Source organism: Sceloporus occidentalis, unplaced genomic scaffold (genome assembly GCF_023333645.1).
Source record: "Sceloporus occidentalis isolate IW3139 unplaced genomic scaffold, rSceOcc1.0.p SCAF_136, whole genome shotgun sequence".
NCBI classification, from domain to species: domain Eukaryota; kingdom Metazoa; phylum Chordata; class Lepidosauria; order Squamata; family Phrynosomatidae; genus Sceloporus; species Sceloporus occidentalis.
The window spans coordinates 886,502-906,422 of NW_028317116.1; the positions used below are offsets into that span (position 1 = coordinate 886,502).

The 19,921-nt window shown below is 45.2% G+C and overlaps 2 protein-coding genes and 1 pseudogene across 2 annotated transcripts in view; 2 read left to right on the plus strand and 1 right to left on the minus strand.

Moving 5' to 3' along the window:
* Positions 1-13,405, minus strand: part of PNKD (PNKD metallo-beta-lactamase domain containing) — a 49,972-nt gene extending 36,567 nt beyond the window's left edge. Inside the window, exon 1 of the mRNA XM_089499512.1 lies at positions 13,356-13,405. Coding sequence (XP_089355638.1) covers positions 13,356-13,378 — 23 coding nt within the window. The 5' untranslated portion in view covers positions 13,379-13,405. The remainder of the gene's footprint in view (positions 1-13,355) is intronic.
* LOC149281288 (protein lifeguard 3-like) lies at positions 1,395-10,022 on the plus strand (annotated as a pseudogene).
* A 2,706-nt stretch (positions 13,406-16,111) lies between the features above and the next one.
* Positions 16,112-19,921, plus strand: LOC149281289 (angio-associated migratory cell protein-like). The gene is made up of 11 exons (XM_089499504.1): positions 16,112-16,262; positions 16,396-16,548; positions 16,779-16,898; positions 17,088-17,227; positions 17,520-17,664; positions 17,751-17,834; positions 18,181-18,296; positions 18,412-18,515; positions 18,663-18,753; positions 18,881-19,035; positions 19,846-19,921. Exons 1-11 carry the CDS (start codon positions 16,112-16,114, stop codon positions 19,919-19,921), a joined length of 1,335 nt encoding a protein of 444 aa, XP_089355630.1.

The window sequence follows — 19,921 nt, forward strand, 5'->3', positions numbered from 1 at the left end:
GCTGTAAACTCCTGCGATCCCCTCATACCCAGCAAACATTCTGACCTCCTAGAAAAGAGGGGCATCGGGGGAGGAAAGAGGGGCATCGGGGGAGGAGAGAGGGGCAGAGGGCACATATAGGGACTGATCTATTTAAACAGGGACTCTTGGGGGGTATGCTAGGAGTTCTTTTTAAGTTTGAAATCTTTATCTGGAGCCGGGGGTTGACTCGTTATTTTTAGAAATGAACGTCATGGTTTAGGCTTAGTCAGACCTGACCTCCCAAATAATTCCGGAGCCGCACCCCGCGCAGGGTTTTATTCTGCAACCTACATCGCCGCGTCTGTAAAGCCTCCCTTAAAGGGGCAGCGCAGGGACCCAAACGGCCTCGCCGCTGATATCACATGTTCCGAAAATACATATATTTTATACAAAAATATACATAAAATGAAGTACTTACCTTCCTTAAACACTCTGCAAATGGCTGCCGGCCGGCAGCGCCGCGCTCCCTCCCTGCATTATCAGCCAGCCGCTGGCCTTAAAGCGACAGAGCCGTCTCACTATCCTGGTCCTTCTCTGTCCTTGATAGAAAATACTGCCTTATTGGTAAATCAAATAAAAAAAAAAATAAAAAAAAAGCACAAGTTATACGGTAGAGAGAAACAAAAAGATCGGTCGGCCTCGTTACATCTGTAATTTTAACCACAAAGGGGGGGGGGGTGATTAATTCACAAAGATGTCTCTGTAACCTAAAACAGACGCTACTGTGTCCGCCAGCGGGGTCCCCCGGCCAGAATTCCATTTAGCTGTAATTATTTGTTTACAAACAGAAAAACATTCTATGTGACTGTTTAATATTAAAAAAATACTTTGTTTTACTTTAATATTGAAGATTTTTGTTGCCATTTATTATAAAAAATGAACAGACTATAATAGATTCTTTTGTGACCAAAGCGATGCCATTCTTTCTAATATTCATAAAATGTATACAGCGATAAGTGAACTATTGAACTTTTTAAAAAATATTTTTTAAATATTATTATTACAAACCAACCTTCTAATTGTCTAATTATTATTTTTCTCATTACTTTGTATTTCTAAATAAATTTCAAAGCAAAACTGTTTCATTAAAAAAAAATATAGTAAAAATGTGCCTTTTTTTTTTTTAAACGTGTGAAAAGCGGCCTGTGGAATATATAGCGTTATGTTTCAGTTGACATTTATTACCAGAATATTCTCGTCATTAATAATAAAACCTTTAATATTTCAACTTACTTTCTAGATCCAAGGAGACCCTCAGCCTTTTCTTACCCACGGCTGGTAGATAGGATGAAAGGGTTAACCGTTTCCTAAATGCCCTTTCTCCCTTTTCTCAGGTTGCAAACGTTGAGGCGTCTCTGTGCTCAGGTGCAGCTATGTCCTATCCGAGTGCCCCACCGCCGTACAATGACCGAGACCCCCTGAATCATCCAGGTGGATACCCTGGAGCGGGGGGTTATCCACAGCCGGGGGGATTCCCTGCGGCAGGGGGCTATCCACAGCCTGGTCCTTATCCTCCTGCTTATGGTCAGCCTGGGGGCTTCTATCCTCAGCCGGGGGGTTACCCTTCACACGGTGGATACCCGGAGCCGGGACACAATGAGCCTCCAAAGCCCCCCGTGATGCCCATTCTGCCCACGATTCCTCTGAACACAGGTAACTAGTTTGTTTTTATTTTTTAATTAATGAAATAGTTTCTGGGAATTTGGGTTTTCGTACGACATGAAAAGTACTTAAAACTCATCGTCAGAAACCTTCAAACATCTTAATTCCACCAACGGGGATGACTTTAAGGAAATATTCTGTTCCGCTTTCTATGGTGTGTGGAGGAAAGGGCAATTAAAGTTACCCCCAACTCATGAAATTGTCCAGCCTTTCATGTTTAGGCTCCTGAGGTAGACCCAGGTAGCCGAATGCCTTTAGACACAAACGATGGCGGCTCGTAACGTCTACAGCGTTTTTGGAGCTCTGCTTAGCGATCCTGTCCCCAGTCTCTCCGGTCATGTTTAACCATTTACAACCCTAACATAACCCCAGTATAAACCACTAACGTAAGGTGGGCAGCTTCTCCCACGAGTTGGCCGTGCCATTACAGAAAGCTATTTTGGTGGCCGTACTGGCATCTTATTGGCCAGTGTGTTTTGTTTAGCAATACTGGGTCAGACTGTTCTCCCGACCGATATAATTCCTGAATTCCGTAATAGAATGTATTTCATTAAACTTTGAAGCCGCGCAGGTTAATATTAATTACGCGTCCAGTCATCTTTTGGCTTTGAACTCCTTTGAAAGACTTGTTGGGTAGACTTGGTGGTTCTCCAGCTGCTGTCCCGCGTCATCTTAAGATGGTGAAAGGTATCAAACAGCAACAGCTGGAGTTCCTCAGCCGACCCCGAGCCTCCAAATATCCCGAACCCATAACACAACCCTTCTCGTCACGTTCAGGTGATGCCGGCATATACAGGACAGATGACCAAGATGGACAGTTCGGTTCCTGGGATGACAAAGCCGTGCGCCATACTTTCATCCGGAAGGTAAGACGTCGTTACCAGTGAAGCCCCTTTGCTTGGCTGATGTTCCTCTCTGATAAAGTCACCTATGATGTCGTCGTTGAAGCCACCTACTTTCATAGACATCTGTTGAGCAAAGCAAGTATGGCCTTGTGATACCACCACGTCAACACCAAGCCCGGCTTTATTCCATGGGCCTTTAGCCACAGGACCCAACCCCATCAGCCTACTGATTCCTCATACTAGTTACACTCTAATGTTGTGGATGAGTTCTGTCCGGCCATTCCTGGTATAGACTTCACCAAGATGATAACATGGCCTTTGGTGGAAGGTCCATCACGAGCTCTCACAAGGTTCGTTGTGAAGGAACTGGGGTCTGTCTGTTAACGTCATGCGCGTCTCTTCCAGGTCTACTCGATCATAACCGTCCAGCTGCTGATTACCGTGGCCTTTATCGCTGTCTTCACCTACGTGTAAGTTTCGTTTTTGTTCAACAGGGCTTTTTTAGTTTATTAAGAGAAGAAATATCTGATGTCTTCCCCAAAACAGACATTTACAGAAACCCTGTCCTAAAGATGGAACATAAGAGAAAACCTCTCCAGTTCTAATCTCTGGCTGGAGTTCTTTTAAAATGAACCAAACCGGGAATTCTAAAGGGTTTTTTCGGCTCTATTTGTGTTATTCTTCAGCAGCCAAAGTTATTTTAAAGCAGAGATAAAATCCATCCATCCATTACTGGATACTAATAATAGTTATAATAATCCATTATTGGATACTAATAATAGTTATAATAATAATCCATTACTGGATACTAATAATAGTTATAATAATAATCCATTACTGGATACTAATAATAGTTATAATAATCCATTACTGGATACTAATAATAGTTATAATAATAATCCATTACTGGATACTAATAATAGTTATAATAATAATCCATTACTGGATACTAATAATAGTTATAATAATAATCCATTACTGGATACTAATAATAGTTATAATAATAATCCATTACTGGATACTAATAATAGTTATAATAATCCATTACTGGATACTAATAATAGTTATAATAATAATCCATTATTGGATACTAATAATAGTTATAATAATCCATTACTGGATACTAATAATAGTTATAATAATAATCCATTATTGGATACTAATAATAGTTATAATAATCCATTATTGGATACTAATAATAGTTATAATAATAATCCATTACTGGATACTAATAATAGTTATAATAATAATCCATTATTGGATACTAATAATAGTTATAATAATAATCCATTACTGGATACTAATAATAGTTATAATAATAATCCATTATTGGATACTAATAATAGTTATAATAATAATCCATTACTGGATGCTAATAATAGTTATAATAATAATAAATTATTGGATACTAATAATAATAATAATCCATTATTGGATGCTAATAATAGTTATATTAATGGTTATTGACCCGTCACTCGGTTCCGCGTGGCGTTAAGCAGCCGTTCTTGATATCCTGTAATTAATAAAATAACTCCAGCCGGAGAATTCAGACTTTGATACATTGTAACGATTTTGGGGTCTTTTAGCCCGGATTCTAGATCTCGGAATGTTGAGAGCCCTCGCGTGTTACGCGCGGCGTTTGTTTGATTGTTTGATGTCTGTCTTTGCAGGGAACCCGTTAAATCGTTTATAATCCGCACGCCGGGTATTTATTACGCGTCCTAGTAAGTATATCTCGCGATATATTCTGTACCTTACGAAGCGATACGGAGATCTGACCTGAATCCTTACGCTGTCTCTCATCCGCAGCGCCGTGTTCTTTGTGACATACATGGTCCTGGTCTGCTGCGAGGGTCCCAGGTAAGGGTTAATTTGAGATCTCTTTAGGTCTGTGCTGTTAACGCTGATACCCATCCCCCGACATACTACCGGTATTATTATTATTATTTATTATTGTTATTATTTCTGTGGTTACCTGTATTTGTGGCTAAATTGATTACATTTAATTAATCACAAATTTAGTGTATTTATTCCTCCCCATTAAGTTGACCCGGCAGCCATGAAAGGAGCAGAAAGAAAGTGTGTTCAGAAGATGAAAATAATAAACTGTACAGGTTTTTTAATCAATGTTTTGATCGTTAAAACAATCAGCAACTTAACCATAGGGAAGAAATAACGTATTGGGGAGGAATAATCATGAGGAGAGGCGAAAGTTAAGATATATTAGCCCGTGTGTGCGTTTTTTTTTTTAAATTTATTTATAAAAAAGGTGATTTGTGACATTTGATAATTTCTCGCCCGTCTCTAGGAGGCGTTTTCCCTGGAATATAATCCTTTTGGGCGTATTTGTAAGTTTCCATTTTCTATGAAAAGGAATTAACGCCGCCTGTTTTCAGTGCGTTTGGGGCGTTGCTGTAAATATTTTCCTGTTCATTCAGTCTTTTGTTTCCCTCTAGACTCTCGCCATGTCCTTCATGACGGGAACTATTGCAAGGTGCGTTATAAATCGTTATTATCGCTTGAGCTCCGTTTACCCAGAATCCTTTTCATCGGCAAGAAAAAGGATTCAGTGCGTCGTCTGGGCACCAGCGTTCCGGGAAATAACCTTAATGTTACTTTATTACAGCTGAAAAGTGTCTTGTGATGTCATTTATGTCAAAGACGGGAAGTCAGCGGACGTGACTCGCTTCCCCTTTTTTTTGGGGGGGGGGGGGTTTCTTGTAGATAAAAATTCTGAAAGTGGACTTTTTTTTGCCCAGGTTTATTTTTCTCATTTTATGGGACCTGGGAAGATTTCCTCCTCCCCCTCCTCCTGCTTTTACTGTATCGGGAAGCATACTTAAGTACGCTTCCTGAATATGCACCCCCCCCATTAAAATAATTAAAAAGTTCCAATTTAATCTTTGAATGTTGAGCGGCAGCCAATCGCATGCCAGCTGAACAGATGATTCCAGCGCCAGCTCTATAGTACATGTGCAGGAAGTGTACTTAAGTATGCTTCCTGTTTCAATAGAAGCAGCCAATGGGAAGTCTTATTTTTTAACCCCCCATAATAATAATAATAATAATGCATCGACTTACATGCAGTGAGATACAGAGGAATCCGGGCCAAATGCAATCCGATACGCGTTAACAAACAGGCCACTGAAGTCTCCTTTATAATAAGAAGTAACAAATACAGAACGTTCGCCCCCCATCCCCCCGTGAGGCACGCGCCGAGCGGAAGGAGAAGCTCAGCCATGAAGCTGGAAATTTATAGTTAAAGTGGAAGCTTCCGGGTAAATTACAAAAATCTTAATAATGTAAAAAAAAAAAAACGGCCTTTTAATATAAACGGGGGATTTTTTTCTTGGTTAATAAAAACGAAAGCGTTTGAGGCTTTTATGAAGTTGTAGTAGAATTGAAACAGCAGCTTTGGAGGGACTCCCGCTTTAACTTCCCAAACTAATTTTTCTTACTTACTGTAGAAACATAGTATCTGCCGGCAAATCGGCCCCATCCGGCCCCCGTCTAGTCGCCCGTTTCTCCTGCTGTAAAGACTCAAACCTCAGTCGTTGGTCTCGTCTTAGATTCAGGAGCCGTATGTCTATCCCAAGCGTGTTTAATCCCCTCACTGTATTAGCCTCTACCACCTCTGTTGGGAGGCTGTTGTTTGTATCCACCACCCTTTCAGTAAAGTAAAATCTATACATGCTGTAAGCTCATAGGAACGTCCCAAGGGCGACAGACAGACGGACAGACGGACAGACAGAGGGATTTAAATCCCGGAAGGAAGGGCGTTTGAGTGGCCGCTGTGGATTAATCTACATTACTGGAAATGTTCTGAACAAGCAGACTCGTTTAACCCTTTAATCCAATCACAGAGATTATCCGCCTATTTTTAAGGCTAATAATGTTTTATTTCTGATTCCGACGATCGGGAAGCCTGCGGTGTGTTTGGCGGAATGAAGAAGATAAATGTATCCGTAGTAACGAAAGTATCCTTGGAAATAAAGCAGATAATAGACAATTTGTGTCGCTAATAATATAAGCGATGATGTCATTTTATTTTTCTCCGTAAACCAATGATTTCTTTTCGCGTGTAGTTTTTACAGCACCAAAGCCGTCCTGATTTGCATCGGCATCACAACAATCGTTGCCTTCGCGGTGACCATCTTCTGCTGCCAGACCAGGGTAAGACTTAACCCTTCGCCCTAGGTACGGGGTCAGGCTTAACCCCTCGCTCGAGGTACGGGTCAGGCTTAACCCTTCGCTCGAGGTACGGGTCAGGCTTAACCCCTTGCTCGAGGTACGGGTCAGGCTTAACCCTTCGCTCGAGGTTACGGGTCAGGCTTAACCCCTTGCTCGAGGTACGGGTCAGGCTTAATACAGACACAGTGTGTTCGCTCCGTAATGTTTAGTGACGCTTTTATTTTATTGTCACCGGCCGGCAGGAATCTGACGTTACGCTTTATAAACCCGACAGGTGGATTTCACGTCCTGCGGAGGATTCTTCGCCGTCCTGGGGATCGTTGTCTTCATTACTGGGATCGTAACGGGCCATCGTTCTGGCGTTTAAATACGTGAGTGCCCGCCCCCAGCATTCCACATGGCCTATAAGGGACATCCTTGTTTTAGGGGTGTGGTTAGAGGTGGAGCTTTACTGACTTTTTATGTGACTTTTACTGGGTATTTATGCAACTGAGGGGGGCATTTAGACGAATAATGGGTTTTATTTCCCCCGTTTAATTTATAAAGCCGTTTCCTGCTGTTTCTATACACATTATCGGGGCTTTTAGGGCTGCAGAACCCTGCGATCCCCTCATACCCAGCAAACATTCTGGACCTCCTAGAAAAGAGGGGCATCAGGGGGAGGAGAGAGGGGCACAGATTTGAAGTAAAAAAAGGGATATCCTCCAGAGTAGGGACTTTTGGGAGGTATGTCAATGAACCGTTTCACATCCCAGGAGATTTTGGGGCATCAGGGGAGGAAAGACTGATTCGGGTCAAAAAGAGGGACTGACCAAACTAAATAGGGACACTTGGGAGATTTGTGGGTATGCAGGGAGGACTTGAAGATCTCTCCTATTTTATGCCAGCGGGGGAGAATCCGAGTTTGATGAACCGAAGACCCTTTGCAGGGGTTAATAACATGGAACGGGGGTAATAAGTGGTTCCAGCCGGATGCCGGGAAGCCCCGTATGATGTAACACGAAGCTGTTTACGCGGCCGGTTTGGCCGATGGAGTTAATTTATAGTAATGAGCGGCGACGTCGGGGAGTTTCTGGCCGCTTGGCGTATCTCCCTACGGACGCCGGGATGTGCCGTAAAGCCTCAGACGCTGACGGTGCGCTCAGCGCTTATAGGAAAGACCATTGCTCTAAACGTTTGAGAGTTTTTTTCGCTGGGTCATGGAGGCGCCACCTGGTGGTTACCGTTACCTATTGCAGAAACAGAACCTGCCGGCAGATCGGCCCCCGTCTGGTCTGGCGTTTCTCCTGCTGTAAAAGACTCAAACCTTAATCAGTCGTTGGTCTCGTCTTAGATTCAGGAGCCGTATGTCTATCCCATGCATGTTTAATACCCTCACTGTATTAGCTTCTACCACCTCTGCTGGGAGGCTGTTCCACTAATCTACCGACCCCTCTCAGTAAAGTAATGCTTCCTTACATTCCATCTTACCCTCTGATCCTCTTGTTTTAAAGTATTTTAATGTTTCTGTAATCTTAGAAGCGCGTCTATAATGGCAAAAATTCCTTGAGTTCTCTAAAAATAAGTATAAAAAAGTAAAAAAAAAAAAACTCCCGTAATTGTTGCTGTCAATCTTAAAATGTGGAGGAGGGGCTATGTGAGTTTTATTTAAATATGGGGGCGTGTTGTGAAGCAACGTGTTTATTTTTTCTCCTGTAGGTATATTGGCTGCACATGTTGTACGCTGCGATCGGAGCGATTGCTTTTACACTGGTTTGTATTTTATAATTTTGTTTGTACTTTTTTTCTGGGGGGGGGTTGGGTATTGTGTGCTTTTATTAGAGGTTAAGAGTTTATTTAAAACATAAAATATTAGAGGTTAAGAGTTTATTTAAAACATAAAATAGATTAAAACATGTTAGACTTTTGACATAAATGATATAGAATTGATATGAACCGAGTCAGCCCTGTAATATGTATATGTTAGATGGTATTTTTTTCTCATTGATATGTAAATAACAGGTTTTGTAACTGAGTAATTATCTTGTTTTGTGTTCGAAAATAATGATAGCTTTTACACCCGCCAGCTGTATCTATATGTTCTAGCGCTGTCTACTGACTGTGGCAAACGATAGAATGGCTCAGTCATAATCACCCAGTTGGACTCTCTGACTAATGAAAGTGTATACAGCTTGGGGGGTTATATTACTGTATACAGCGCTGGGGGGTTATATTACTGTATACAGCGCTGGGGGGTTACATTACTGTATATAGCGCTGGGGGTTATATTACTGTATACAGTGCTGGGGGGTTACATTACTGTATACAGCGCTGGGGGTTACATTACTGTATACAGCGCTGGGGGTTACATTACTGTATACAGCGCTGGGGGTTACATTACTGTATACAGAGCTGGGGGGTTATATTACTGTATACAGCGCTGGGGGGTTATATTACTGTATATAGCGCTGGGGTTATATTACTGTATACAGCGCTGGGGGGGTATATTACTGTATACAGCGCTGGGGGGGTTATATGACTGTATACAGCGCTGGGGGGGGTTATATTACCGTATACAGCGCTGGGGGGGTTATATTACCGTATACAGCGCTGGGGGGGTTATATTACTGTATACAGCTCTGGGGGTTATATTACTGTATACAGCGTTGGGGGTTATATTACTGTTTACAGCGCGGGGGGGTTATATTACTGTATACAGCGCTGGGGGGGTTATATGACTGTATACAGCGCTGGGGGGGTTATATGACTGTATACAGCGCTGGGGGGGTTATATGACTGTATACAGCGCTGGGGGGGGTTATATTACCGTATACAGCGCTGGGGGGGTTATATTACCGTATACAGCGCTGGGGGGGTTATATTACTGTATACAGCGCTGGGGGGTTATATTACTGTATACAGCGCTGGGGGGTTATATGACTGTATACAGCGCTGGGGGTTATATTACCGTATACAGCGCTGGGGGGGTTATATTACTGTATACAGCGCTGGGGGTTATATTACTGTATACAGCGCTGGGGGGGTTATATGACTGTATACAGCGCTGGGGGGGTTATATGACTGTATACAGCGCTGGGGGTTATATTACCGTATACAGCGCTGGGGGGGGTATAATATATATTTTTTCGGATTGTGATCTCGTCTCCTCTCCATCAGTTCCTGGCGTACGACACGCAGCTGGTCCTCGGTAACAGGAAGCACACCATTAGCCCGGAGGAATATGTTTACGGCGCCTTGAAGATCTACACCGACATCGTCTACATCTTCACCAGTCTCCTACAGATCGTGGGGAGCCGGGTTTAGAGCCCACGCAGCCCCTCGTGCTTTCCGAGAGGATCCCCCCTACCATCGCTCTGTCTTCTGGCGCTCTTCAGGGCTCCTGCCCACCTCTCGCCCCATGCGGTGGGTGTACGGTGGCAACAACAGACGGGATACATTATTCTCAAGGACAATTACAGCCCCATTATATAGGAGGTTCCTCCATATACCCAGCGGGTATCTCTGGAGGCCGGGGGACGGGGTAATATATACCCAAGCACAGCATTTTTAGAGTTAATTGTCAAGGTCACCTACTGCGGGGTTAGACATGTGCCTTATACCGACCCACAGCGGGGCTTCTTCCAGCCATTGTCTTGGTTTGATTTATACTTGGTGATCCGGGAGCCCTTTAACCTCCGTATTAGCCGTCCGTCCGATATATCGGCCCCTGGATCTGTGCCTTGAGGGCCCGGAGGCTGCGACAGATCTGTCTTCTAATGATTTGCAAAGTTCTAATGGCGTCGCATCCTGCCGCACACGCGTGTTACACAATTACATGTACAGAGTGTATATTCTAAGTTCAATTGATCTTCGTTTTATATGGGTAAAAAAAAATAGAAAAAAGGCCAAACTTGATACTCCTTAAATTATGATTTAAAGCCCCGGATGGACCCAGAACACCCCCTCCCCCCCCATGTAAATACATTTATCGTTTGGAGTCATAGGGAAAGTCTTTACGGCTTTTTTCTCTGAGACATTCTATTATCGCATCGTGTAAATAGAATTGCTCGGTTTCTGATGCACAAACTCCAGGTCCCATCATCCTCAGCCACCAGCTGGCCGGTAATAAGTAGTAAAAAGCTGCGCTTTTCTAATAAGGGAGCCCTACCTGCATCTGTCCCGAGATCGTTTTGATATTTCAAGAAACGCTCAACCCTAAGTTTTAACTGAACGGGAAAAAAAATGATTCGTTGTAGCGGATCTGCCCTGAAGATCCGCCGTTTATGCTCCCGGAGGTTCGCGTGCCGACTGGGATCAGTCTTGGCCTCAACCAAAGTGGTTTAGGAGCGTGTACAGAGATGGCAGAATTCGGCAAAAAAGGGGTTAAAGTGCCTTCCTTACAATTGTTTTGGTATCCTTTGGGCAGTGAAGGGTTAAAGCAGATTATAGCGATTAACAGACAAGGGCGGGCCTGTTCTTAGTGCTTTACTGACATCCTTGGCAAAGAAAGCGTTAAAACTCCATTCCTTGTCTTAGCTGTTTTTTTTTTTTCTCAAATTTTTTTATAATTAAGAGAATCTCCTGTTTTGTGTGTATGCATACAGTATATAATATATATATATACTGCGTATACTGTGTGGGTATATATAATATATATATATAGGTGGCCAGCTTTTCTTCAACTGGAAATAATGTATCGGAGAAGAATCGCCTGTTTGTGTTTCTCGGAAGCCGAGTCCACGCTTTCTATTTATTGGGAAACTGTTACTCGACTTGTTGTTTTTGTGATTTCGAAACATGTTTATTGTATAAAAAGAATGTTGTCGTTTACAAACACCGATGGATACATTTATATATAAAGCTTCCAAACCAAAGTCTTCTCAGACCGGGTGCTACATCGAGACAGCGGCAAGAAGGGGTGGGGGGGGGTAAATAAGTTGCTTCCTCGGGCCTGGAGGTTTTTGTACATAAACAGCGTTTACAATTTGTGCTTTCGGACTACACAGCACTCTTTACCCCCCCCCCCCCCGTTATTACACTAGGACTCCTGCCTAGGCTTTCTCTGAGCACTGAGGATGATGGGAGTTGAAGCACGATAGACAGAGGTATCCAGGGAGGAAGGAGTTACAATTCAATGTAGTATTCTATTGCGCTGGTACATGTTTAAAGGGACACTACTTTTTTTTGATAGTTTATCCTAAAGCACTGACTTATAGTAAAAAAAATAAATATATATTTTAGATTTTTAGAATGTCTCAATCGTTATAAAATGTTATCTTCCATAATATACAAAATTTGTGTTTTGCCTTTTTTTCGTCATGGAGTTATTAAGGTGTAGCTACGCTCGTGTGTCCCTTTAAACGGAAATAGTTAAATCCTTTTCCAGCTCAACGTAATGTAGTTCTCAATACCCTCAGCCGCACAGACAGATCTGCGGACCTGCCGGCAGATCCGCCCCATCCAGTCCGCCTGTTTGCCGGGGAGAGGCGGCTCCTGATAACGTACAATAATAACGTCATTATTCCGGCACAATAACCTGAGAGCGTCTCGTTTGGATTTAAAGATCCAGAAGGTCCCTCTGAAATCCGAAAGGATGCATTTCAGCGGGACTGAAGCACATCACTCTCAGCCATCAGCAAAAGATCAACAACGCTGTGCAGCGGCATAAAATAAAAATATTAAGCAATTCTGTAAATCTTTTAATACAGTTAAAAAACAAAACAAAAAGTTTTCTGGGACCAACAAACACAAAGCTATCCCGATTTAAAGGACGCCGCGTAACCGCAGCAACGGAACACATTTCTTGATCTAATTTCCAAGCAAACAGGCATTTCCCCAACCACATAACCGGCAACGTGATCCGCACGGCGCAGACCGTTACACGACGATAAAAAAAGCTTCCCATAAATAGATTCCTCCCTGAGTCTGACGATCGGGTTCGGGAATCTCTTTTAACCCTCTGAAGACCAGCAGCGGTTCAACTGCTGGAAAGATGTTTGAAGGGTTAAAAGGCCGCAGACAGTCCCAGTACTCAGACATCAGTATATATGGCTGCCTTATTAAGCAAATCTGCCCCGTTTGTGAGTTGCAGAGCGGCTCGCCCCCTCCAGCTGTGTCCTCCTAGGGGGCGCTGTTGAACCTCTCCCTCTCGTACTCCCCCTGGTTGGAATCCTTCATTCGCTGTCGTACTTTGAGCTGCTCCAGTCTCCTCTTATCCACCTCCCTCTTGGCGAGAAGGAAGAGAATGATTCCGGAGGGGAAGCCTATAACCCTGTAATATACAAAATAAAGTCATCGGGTCGCAGGTACGAGATATAAAACGTGGAAATGTATCCTAAAAACACAAACCCCAAATTTACACAAAAACTACATCGCCAAAAGTTATTCAAAAATCACCTTTTAACGGTTCCTGGAAGCAAAGTTTTTGCTTCATTTAAGGAAACAGTTAAAAGGGACAGTTTAATGTCTCCGGGCGCCCCGGTAAAGAAGAAGAGATGATGATCTGCACAAAAAATAGTTGGGGAGGCAGATAATACAGGGAGTTTTTTTTTAGGGTTGGCCCTTGAGAAAATGGAAGAGTAAAACGAAGTTTTGGACCCCCCCAGCGATAAAGATGAAATAAACCCATCGCGGTGCGCTCGAGATCGGGGGTCTTACCACGCGAGCCCCACTTTCTTCATCGGATTCTTTGCTTTACGCTTCGGGATGTATTCAGGGCCTTCGTAGGCAGGACCCGGAAGCTCGGGTTTTGCGCCGGACCCGGAGCCGGTATTCAAGGATCGGGGAGTCTGCGGAGATCTGAAAAAAGAGCTCCGTCTACTAAACGCGCCAATCGCAGAGCCTGAAAAAAGGAGAAAATAACTTTATGTTTATAGAGCATCGGCAGATTCCGCAGCGCTATTACAATAAGGGAGAAGGCAAAACTACCAACAACCCACTCCCTGCCCCTGTGAGCTTACAATCTATCAGGGAGATGAGTGGGAATGAGCGTACCTGGGAACATCGAGGCTCCACCTACGCAGAACCCTCGCTTTTTTGGGATGTTGGTGGGCAGTCCCATTGACATTGGTGGGCGGGGCTAGCCACATGCAGGGAAAACTAGCCATTGTGGGTGGAGAAGTGGGCGGGGGTGTTCCACAACGCCACTCCCACGACCCAGAGTGACTCGAAGACCCGGAGAAGCAGCTCTTTACCCAGAGCCTCTGCGCAGAACGAGGTGGGTTTCCAGGTACGAGACAGAAGGTGATGAGCTGCTTCGGCGGATTATTCCACAGATAGAGAGCTGGAGATATCGCAAACGGTAAACAGAACCCCAGCTGTCTTGATCTATACATTCGCTGCATCGCCTCGGTGATTACACGGAACCGCAGGAAATTAGTAGAGTTTCGTTTGATGACCTCGGTATCAGAGCCTCCAGTTTAGCCAAAAAGTTTTCTGGGACCCGCAAGCCTCACGACAGATGATTTACCAACACGGCATGAATATAATAATAATAATAATAATTACCCAAGGAGCTCTGTTTTGACATTAAAAACCTGCAGATGGGAGCCGCCATCTTGGATGTGGCTGGAACAGGAACTGCAGAATTTCTCATTTACTTCCTGAGTCCCTAAAGACCTCTGGGATTTGTAGTTCTTTTGGTTCATTTGATGCGGCAACGTTTTAGTGCAGTTCTGAGGATTTCATTGAAAAGCAGAACTGGTGAAAGGGTGGTGCTGTTACCATAACAACCCATGCTAGTGCTGATACCTCCCCTTTGACCACTTTGTACAGGAATAGCTTTTTATACATACCGTACCATATCATATACCCCCCCCCCCCCCCCCCAAAAAAAAATATTTTTTTTAGGAATAGAAATCGGGATACCTGTATTGTGGGTGTGGCAGAGGGGGAGCCAGTGGCAGAAGTGGGTTGGACCAGAGGCATTGTAACCTCCCCACCTTGATTTTACAGCTTCCTGAAATCTCTTAACAATAATAATAATTAATATATACATATTATTATGAAAATAAAAGATTAAATATGATTTTTTTCCATTGTTATCACTATTATTTTTCTTAGATTGTAAGCTCCCAGGAGCAGGCCCCTTTTCTCCTTCTATCCCAATATATATATATATATATATATATATATATATATATGTGTATATATATATACCCCTTTATAGATTCACCTATATAAACTTTTGACTGGCTCTAGGACTGAAGTGCCCACGAGTTACTCGGCACTCATGTGACACAAGTAGAAAAGTGCAATAGAAAGAAACTACATCTCCCAGCTCACCCCGCTGCGCGCATGCGTACTTCTCCTTGTTTACGTCCGCTCTATGCGGAGTCAAAGAAACTTGGTCTCAGCAGGGAGCGCCGGATTGGATAGGATCTTCCAATCTCGCTTGTCATTGGCTGTTGTGTGTCGCCCGTGCGTGCCAGCTGATGAGCAGGGTAGGTTGTAGCAGGTGCCGTAGGGAGGAGGAGTACCCACGTGTGTGTGACTGCTGCCGGAGGCCGGAGGGTTCCGCGGGTTCACATCGCGGCGTCACCTTTCTCGTTTAATTCAAGGGAGACCGTTTTGGGGACCAGAGAACGGTAAGAGCCGCTGCGCGACCCCACTCCGGGCCTTAGGGGGTGCTGGGGGCATGACAGGCCTCCATGGGCATCACTGAGCTTTCCTAGTTACTCCTCGCCCTCCTGGGGTTAAGTTTTTTGGTTTTTTTTACATTAAACTGATTAGTACTTAACACAAGCAGGAGAAATCTGGGGCTCCTCTTTAACTGAGTGGGTGGTAGATAAGTGGAACAGCCTCCCTGCAGAAGTGGTAGAGGGTAATAGAGTGAGGGGATTAGACGGGTTCCGATCTGCCGGCAGGTTCTATATCTTTATCATTTCTTTTATATAATACACGATATTGTGAAATATATTTTTGGGAAAGACCAGCTGCGCAGACTTTATAAGTTGATAGGAGTGATGATTGAGGCCTTATTATTAATAATAATAATATATATTTTTATATATCGCCATCATATTCTGTAGCGCTGTACAATGGGTAAACAGGACATAGCATGTAGTAAATAACATAACAATTAGACTTACAGAAGCAACAGGTGAGGAGAGCCCGGCTCAAAGGAGCTTACAATCTAGAGCCATTTAGTCCTCTATACCTGGCTATACTCTGATGTGAGCCGAACGTAAGAACGCGGGAATCGGGCCCCTACTGTGTTGCCTTTAAGGGCCCTTTAAAATGTTTATGCAGCTGAAGTTAAAAGCAGCAGGATACGTGAAGCGTCCCACTGTGTGATTGCGCCGTGTTTTTGGGGGCTATCGCCGGCCCGTTGCAGTCTGTCTCTGTCAGTAACTGTTCATCCTTTACCCCGGGCAGTTGATTTTGCCACCCTGTGTCCCGGTTCTCGGAAGGCGATGGAAGGAGCAGGAGCTGGGGACGGAGGAGCCAATCCGGAGCCAGAGGAAGGAGCTGCGGCAGCAGCTGCAGCGGCGCCAGCTGTCGAGTTCCATGAAGATGAAGAGATTATCGAGGTGCTGGAGCTCAACGAGGCTGAGCCGGATCCAGGTACGGAGGGGCACTCCTGTGACGCGGTGACTGTTCAGTGTCCGGGACTGTCCCTGCCAGTTTGGGGGTGTTGGCAGCTATATCTTAAGCATTTGAGTCTGACCCTTGCGGTCCCCCCCCCCCCCCCGCGCAGATGATCTCGCCAGTGACATGGAGGACGTAGACTTCGCAGATGAGCCGGAGGCTGGAGAAATGGCTGACGAGGAGTGGGAGACGGAGGATGAGGGGGTAGAGGAGGGCGCTGAGCCTCATGATGACAGCGAGCTGACGTTCTCCAAACACACAGGTATAAGGAGCCCTCTTAGCACTGCTGTATATGTCTGGAGCGATCGTCCCATTGGTCGTTAGAGCGCTAAGACCATATATAAGTAATCCTATTGGTTCAGACACGGGGGGCTCTGCCGGTGGAGTCTGCTGTAGATGGCGTGTCTGTGTTTTTAGGGTTGAGTGTTGGACCGTTACCGGGCTCGCTCCCAATTACTGATCTCTCACCGGCTTTCTTCTCCCCGCCGGCAGCCTCTGTGTTCTGTGTCAGCCTGGATCCGAAGGAGAGCACCCTGGCCGTGACCGGAGGAGAGGATGATAAAGCCTACGTCTGGAGGATCAGCGATGGAGAGACGTTATTTGAGTGTACAGGTGAGTGACCTCCGTGGATGCGAGTGCAATTGGAACGCAGGAGTGATGGGAGTGATAAAGGGCCTCTGTACGCCTATAAAGAGATTCCATTAAAAATGGACAATAGTCATCCTGGAGATCACCTCGGCCCCTCTGGCCCTCCAGCCTTGGGCTTTGCTGTTATTCACGTGCCTTTTTACCTCCTTTCAGGTCACAAAGATTCGGTTACCTGTGTGGGATTTAGTCACAATTCTAGCCTGCTGGCCACCGGAGACATGAGTGGCCTCATCAAGGTGTGGAAAGTTGAAGGTGGGGAGGAGATCTGGTCGTTCGAGGCGGCTGACCTGGAGGTAAGGAAACAGAAGACCTCGGTAGTGATTTCCGTCTCCAGACGAAGCTTTCGGTATTGATGGGGTTATTGTTTTTGATTTTTACGATCTTGAAAGGATGAGACCGGATAAGAAAACCCTTTTCCTCCCATCGTTGAACTTGGTCTTCATTGTAGTGACCTTGATCAGGAAATAAATGTTTTGGTTCTGCGCTTATTACTTTATCGCGGCCCATGGGTAAGACCTTTGCTTTTGCCCATATGTTTATTTCTTCACCTTTTTTATCTTCCTGTTTCCCCTCTTCCCCCGGCAGTGGCTGGAGTGGCACCCGTGCGCTCCTGTGTTAATGGCCGGCACTGCGGATGGAAATACCTGGATGTGGAAGATGCCCGGTGGGGAATGTAAGACCTTCCAGGGGTCCAACTGCCCCGCCACCTGCGGACAGTTCCTTCCTGACGGTAAGAGCCCCGACGGCCGTGGCAGAGGGCAACAGCGTGAAAGTCAAAAGTTCAACTCAAACCGTTTTTTTACCGTTTCTCTCAAGGAAAGAAGGCGGTCGTGGGTTATGAAGATGGGAGCGTGCGGATTTGGGACCTGAAACAGGGAAGCGCTCTACACGTTCTGAAAGGTAAAGCCGTCTCCCCAACGGTATCTCCTTTAATAGAAGCCTAATGGAATAATTAAGGCCGTCAGTCCACACCAGGGACCATCGTTATAGATTAGACCCCCCCCCCCCCCATGAGCGCCATGCTGACTTATCCCGCGGAGATCACATGTTTATCCGGACGTTCGCTCAATGAAGGACTTTGCTGCCGGTTACGTGTTGGTTACAAGTAGCGTGTTGGCCGAGAAGCTTTGGACTCACATTTTTTAAGGCAATAAATCATTTTTATGACCGTCGTTAAATATAACCCTCTACAGTAAGCGTTCTGACTTCTTCTACCCTCGGTTAACGTCCTGGTTTCATGGCGCAGGCGCAGACGGGCACGGCGGGCCGCTCACGTGTGTTTCCTCTAATGCCGACGGGAGCCTGGTGCTCACCGGCTCTGTGGACTGCGACACAAAGATGGTGAACACTTCCACTGGAAAGGTAAGTTGCTTGCGCATGAAGTTATATGTTGGCCAGCGTTGAGTGGGCACTCAGGGGGGGGGGGTTCTTGCTGCAATCTTGCGCTGGCTTATTAAATGAGTTCCGTTGTCTCCAGGTTGTTGGGGTGTTCAGGACAGAAAGCAACGTCTCAAAAGCTTCAAAGCGAGAGGAAGGAGAAATGGAGACCAACTCTGTGGAGTCGGTGGGCTTCTGTAACGTGTAAGTGGGGGGCAAATGTGACGGCAAAAACGTTTATTCACCTAATCGAGGTACGGCTCAACACATGGATGAAAATCGGCTGGAAAACGTTTTATTTGTTCTAATTTGTTGCTGTCGCCTCCCTCCTCGTTCCCAAATCTTTTCCAGCCTGCCGCTGGCTGCCGTTGGCTACCTGGATGGGACTTTGGCGATTTACGACGTCTCCACGCAGAGCCTGAGACACCGGTGCCAGCATGAAGTGAGTGATCGCCTACGGGTTGGGTTGGGCGGAGTCTTGGGCCCTAAAGTCTTAAACGTATAGCGCTATTTAGAATGTGCGAGGGGCCGGCCGTCTGCGGGGTGATCTGTAATGTCTGTCTCCGCAGTCCGGGATCGTGCATCTCTTGTGGGAGGACAACTCGCCGGTGGTGTACACCTGCAGCTTGGATGGCGCCGTCAGACTGTGGGACTCGAGATCCGGCAAAATGATTAGTGAATATTGCGGCCATTCGTCCGAAATACTCGATTTTGCACTTAACAAGTGAGTATTCGTCTCCTAATATATAAACTGAAGCAGGGACTGACCCAGCGAGCGTACGCATTACAGCATCTCGGATAGAACGTAATTTACGAGTTATCTTATTTAACAAGAATTGCAATAATTTAGCTCTAAAAACAAGAATCTGCGCTACTGTTCAAAAGTTTGGGGTCACTCAGCTGTTTTCATGGAAAACAAGCACATTTCCAGCTGTAACATAATCACAAAAAGGGTTTCTGACGATCAATTAGTCTTCTAAACTTGGATCAGCAAACACAACGTGCCATTGGAGCACAGGAGTGATGGGAGTGATAAAGGGCCATTGGAACACGGGAGTGATAAAGGGCCATTGGAACCCAGGAGTGATGGGAGTGATAAGGGGCTATTGGAACCCAGGAGTGATGGGAGTGATAAAGGGCAATTGGAACACAGGAATGATGGGAGTGATAAAGGGCCATTGGAACCCAGGAGTGATGGGAGTGATAAAGGGCCATTGGAACCCAGGAGTGATGGGAGTGATAAAGGGCCATTGGAACCCAGGAGTGATGGGAGTGATAAAGGGCCATTGGAACCCAGAAGTGATGGGAGTGATAAAGGGCCATTGGAACCCAGGAGTGATGGGAGTGGTAAAGGGCCATTGGAACCCAGGAGTGATGGGAGCGATAAAGGGCCATTGGAACACAGGAGTGATGGGAGTGATAAAGGGCCATTGGAACCCAGGAGTGATGGGAGCGATAAAGGGCCATTGGAACATGGTGTTTAGAATCCTCCGAGCTGCACGGTAGCCATACTGTCCCTTTTTTCTTTTCGCAGAGACGCTTCCATCGTGGTGACGGCATCCGGCGACAACAAAGCCAAAGTCTTCTGCGTTCAGCGACCCGACCGTTAA

What these genes read in the sequence shown, in the direction of transcription:
- LOC149281289 (XM_089499504.1), top strand. Translation starts at nt 16,112, where the DNA reads ATGGAAGGAGCAGGAGCTGGGGACGGAGGAGCCAATCCGGAGCCAGAG. An exon ending in CGGACAGTTCCTTCCTGACG is followed by an intron (nt 17,665 to 17,750) that starts GTAAGAGCCCCG and finishes GTTTCTCTCAAG; the next exon opens with GAAAGAAGGCGGTCGTGGGT. An exon ending in CTCGATTTTGCACTTAACAA is followed by an intron (nt 19,036 to 19,845) that starts GTGAGTATTCGT and finishes TTCTTTTCGCAG; the next exon opens with AGACGCTTCCATCGTGGTGA.